Source organism: Sorex fumeus, unplaced genomic scaffold (genome assembly GCF_029834395.1).
Source record: "Sorex fumeus unplaced genomic scaffold, SorFum_2.1 ptg000070l, whole genome shotgun sequence".
NCBI classification, from domain to species: Eukaryota; Metazoa; Chordata; class Mammalia; order Eulipotyphla; family Soricidae; genus Sorex; species Sorex fumeus.
In genome coordinates this window covers 13,345,215-13,349,452 of record NW_026606127.1, presented here as the reverse complement: position 1 = coordinate 13,349,452, position 4,238 = coordinate 13,345,215, and the positions used below count along the sequence as shown (strand labels likewise).

The 4,238-nt window shown below is 67.8% G+C and overlaps 1 protein-coding gene across 1 annotated transcript; it reads right to left on the bottom strand.

Moving 5' to 3' along the window:
* Window positions 1–1,553: 1,553 nt before the first annotated feature.
* LOC130036930 (40-kDa huntingtin-associated protein-like) lies at window positions 1,554–3,629 on the bottom strand. Its single transcript, XM_056128856.1, has one exon. It carries the CDS (start codon window positions 3,612–3,614, stop codon window positions 2,334–2,336), a length of 1,281 nt encoding a protein of 426 aa, XP_055984831.1. The 5' UTR covers window positions 3,615–3,629; the 3' UTR covers window positions 1,554–2,333.
* Window positions 3,630–4,238: the final 609 nt, after the last annotated feature.

The following is a 4,238-nucleotide window of genomic DNA, read 5'->3' as shown; positions in this document are numbered from 1 at the left end:
AGCCAGACCCTTGGCCATTACCCCAAGTGATCCACTTAGCAAAAGGGTGGCTTCCTGTCCCCGAGACCTGGTGCTATGCTGGCCCCAAGGTCTTCGTTCCAGAGGAAAGGTGCTTCCGCCAGGGCATATAACCATGGTTCTCTTGCGCTGGGAGTCTGCCAGGGGCTCCTCATGCCCCTGAATCCACAGAGGGGAGGGTTCCTGTGCTGGTTGGGGTGATAGATGCTGACCACCGAGTGGAAATGGGACAGATGCCCCACACCAAGGGATGAAGGCTCGGATGGTAGCCCATATCCGAGCTGTAGAAAGCTCTCAGGGGATCTCTTCCCATTACTTGCCGTGGCTCGCAATTTATATAAATTAAATACTGCTACATCGGCCAATTCAGGCAGGTCCACTAACAGTCAGTAAACTCGAGGAACGCAGATAGGGTCACCCTACCACCTAAAGAACCACAACCAGGAGAGGGGCTTGCAGAGGACAAATGGAACAGATGGTAGAAAGTAATTATGAATACCAGCTATGATCAGAAACAAGGACTGTAATTGGCACCAACTCAGCATTATCTAAAGATGGTTCCCTTTACCTGGTTCTACTTAAGTTTGGGGATAGCCAGAAGAGTAAACATTACCCAAGGAACGTGCATCCTCTACTGGGGAAGGACTCCTGACTAGGGTAGTACAGAGGAGAGTTGTGTCCTGTTACATCAATGCAGGTACTTTGCCTATCTTTTATTTGGAGTGTGAAGTCTGCTTCAAGCATATGGCGGAGTTCATAAAGGGTGCACTTAGGATGATCAATATTCGGTGCCAAGTTGGCTAAATCATGATACCCAACTATTTGGTCCAACCTCACCCTGGATGTTTCTGCGAAGGTTATTTTTGTAGGTGAGGTGGACATTTTAAGTGGTTCTTTAGGTGGTAGGGTGACCCTATCTGCGTTCCTCGAGTTTAGTTGAGTCTGACTGAGTAAAGCTGGTAGTTGGCGAGCCTCATCGTGCTTGCAACTAGAGCAAATTCAGCTTTTACACTGGTTTTGACCTTTAACTGCACCTCTTTCTGGGGTGTCCAGCCTCCTCAACTACCCAACAGGGTTTGGAGTTTCCCAACGTCCTCAGTCCCGGGGGCCAGTTCCTTTATGGTCTGACACCGATACATGGCCCCCACCCCCACCCCAGCCCCTTTGACAGCCGACGCCCTCTGCAGTGCAGCTGAGTAAAAGAGGACAGGGCAAATCATCTCTGCAGAGGCACAGCCCGCGTTCAGAGCTTGCTGTTCGTGGCTTTTAAACGAAAGACTGCATCTGAGAGCTGAACGGGAATGGGTTCCGCTTCCTGCCTCCCGACCAGCAGCAGATGAGCTGTGGCCGTCTTGCAGAGGAAGTCCAGCTAAGGCAACAAGAGTCTCAGGACGGCTTGCTCGGTCCTTAGGGCTGAGGCTGCCACGACGTAAGCAACCCGAGGATTCGGGGCTAGGGAAAGAGGCCGGCGAAAGACTGCGCGCGTTGGGGAAGCGCCAGGAGAGAGGAAACAGGCTGAGAAGTCAGAACGGCCACCCAGTAAAATCAGGTTGTATTTGAACAGAGCGGGACCAACGGAGGGCCTCGCCATGGAACACAGACAGAGGGACGAGGGTGGGGGGCGGGAAGGGGGACGGACGTGCGGAAGAAGAGGGGGACGAGGCGGCTCTCTCTTGCTTTTTGCACTGCCGGAGCCCGTGGAAGGAGCCTCGGCGTGCGCGCGCGCGCACGCTCGCTCGCTCGCTCTCGGCCGCAGCTTTCCCTTGTACCCGCGGCGAAAGAAGACTCTGGGAGAGTGGCCACTTGCAGGAGCTCTCGATTCCTCGGGCTGCAAGAGAGGTCGGGAGCAGGGGCATGGGGAGGGGGCAAGACGACCGAAGTCTGAGCACCGGCCCCCGAGTCCCCTACTGCCCTGCCCCCCTCAACGGAGAGGGGCTAGCCGGGAGGGAGAGAGGGCGGGCGGCAGGCCCAGGCGGGTTTGGTGAAGGGCACGGGGGAGGGGGGGTTGTCAGATGCCCTGGCCCGAGGGAGGGAGCCACCGGGAGGGTGGAAGGGACGCCCAGGCGGATTTGGCGAGGGGCACGGGGCAGGCAGGCGGGGCCGTTTTGGTGGCCGGTTGAGAAATGCCCTGGCCCGAGGGAGCCGCCAGGAGAGAGCGAGGGAAGGAGGCCCGCGCGCACGGGTTTGGGGAGAGGCACGCGGCAGGCAGGGGGTGGGTGGTGGTGGTGGGGGGGGTGTTTCGGTGGCCGGCTGTCAGATTCCCCGGCCCGGGGTGGGGTGGGGGGACGGGGGTTCTTTCGGCGGAGGCCGGTTCTTCAGATGCCCTGGCCCGAGGGGGAGACGGTCTCCTGCAGCAGGAGGTGGAGGAGGTGGTTCTGCTCGGCACTCAGCAGAGGCCACATGTCGGCCTGCAGCGACTTGACGGCCTCGGTGTCCTTCTCGTGGGTGGCCATGACCAGGGACTGGAGCAGCAGGAAGAGCTCTTCGGGCAGCGGGCCGCCGCTCTCCTGCCCGTGCCCGTCGAACGCCTCCCAGGAGTATTTCTCCAGGGTGCGCGCGTGTTCCGGCAGGAGCTTGGCGGGCGGCGGCTGCAGGAGCAGCAGCAGCAGCACGCGGGACACCTCGCAGCGGACCAGCACGTCGGAGAAGGCGCCCAGCAGGGCGGGCGACGGCGCGGCGGCGGCGGTGGCGGCCGTGCCCGTGGCCGAGGAGGAGGAAGCGGCGGCGGCGGCGGCGGCGGCGGCGGCGGGCGGCGGCGGGGGCGGCTGCGAGGAGGAGGCGGCCGGGCCCGCGCTGGGGCCGGGCGGGGCCGCGGGGCCGGCGGCGGCGGCGGCGGCGGTGGCAGGGGGCGGCGGCGGCGGCGGCGGCCCCGGGCGGCTGCCGTGCTCCCGCGCCAGGAGCTGCATGCGCGTGAAGACGGCCAGGGCGCGGGTGTAGTCGCGCGCCAGCAGCAGGCAGGACGCGGCGTCGCCGAGCGCCTGCAGCGCGGCCAGGGGCAGCAGCGGCAGCTGCATGTGCGCGGCGCGCTCGTAGTGGCCGGCGGCGGCGGCCGGCTGGCCCAGGTCGCGCAGGGCGGCGGCCAGCTCGAGGCACAGGGCGGCGGCGGCGGCCGGCTGGCCCAGCTCGACGTGCAGGCGCACGGCGGCGCCCAGGGCGCTGGCGGCGGCCTGCAGCGGCTCGCCGTAGGCGGCGGGGCAGACGAGGCGCTCGCGCGCGTCGCGCTCCTGCCGCAGGAAGAGGCGGGCGGCCTCGGTGAGCGCCAGCGCCTCCCCGGGGCCGTGGAAGAGCGCCTGCTGGCAGCGCGCCACGGCCAGCTGGCACCAGGCCGCGTAGGGCAGGCACTCCTGGGCGCGCAGCTCGCGGCCCAGCTGCGCGAACTGCTCGCCGGCCTCGGCCACGTTCGGCTTCCGCAGGAACCGCTTCTTCAGCTTGTTGGACACCTGGCGGTAGCGGGCCAGGAAGTCCCCGGCCTCGGGCACCGCGCCGGCGCCGCCGCCCAGGCCGCCGCCGCCGCCCGCGCCGCCGCCCAGGCCGCCGCCGCCGCCGCCGCCGGCGCCGCCCCCCAGGCCGCTCAGGCCGGCCGCGGACGCCGCCATGTTGGCCGCCGCCCTCTTCCGGGCTGCCGGCCGTGCCCTCTGGCCCGGATGCGCGCCTGACGGACGCGCGGGCCGGCCACTCCCGAGAGCCCGCGCCCGAGGGCCCGCCCCCGCCGGCCGACTCGCCGCGCTGATAGGCCGGTAGCGGGCGCGAGGCGGGTCGGGCCCGGGCGGCCGGCCCGCGGGGGCTCGCGAGATCCCGCCCGCCTCCCCCCGCGCGGGGCCCGGCGCCCCGGAAGGGGCTGGAGAGCGCGGCGCGGCGTGGCGTGGAGGGAGTTCCGCGCGCCTGGCCTGGGCCGAAGCCCGGCGCCGTCGGGACGCAGCCGCCTTCCGCGGTGACGGAGGGCCGCTGCTGTCTCCTCGGGCCCCGCCGCACTGTCACTCCGACCCGGCCCGCTGCCTCACGCCTGCCCCGCAGCGCGCCTCGCCGTCTGCCACACAGCCCCCCCCCCCAGCCCCCGGGTGCCGCCCTGCGCCCCGCACTGGCGTTCCGCGCGCCTCGAAGGCCTCGAAGGCCCGGCCAGGCCCCCAGCCGCACACCGATGAGCACCGCGTGCGGGGCTCTGGGCGCCGGGCCCCTGAGGCTCTCGCCCACGCTCCAGTCTAGGCAGCGCACCCTCTCCC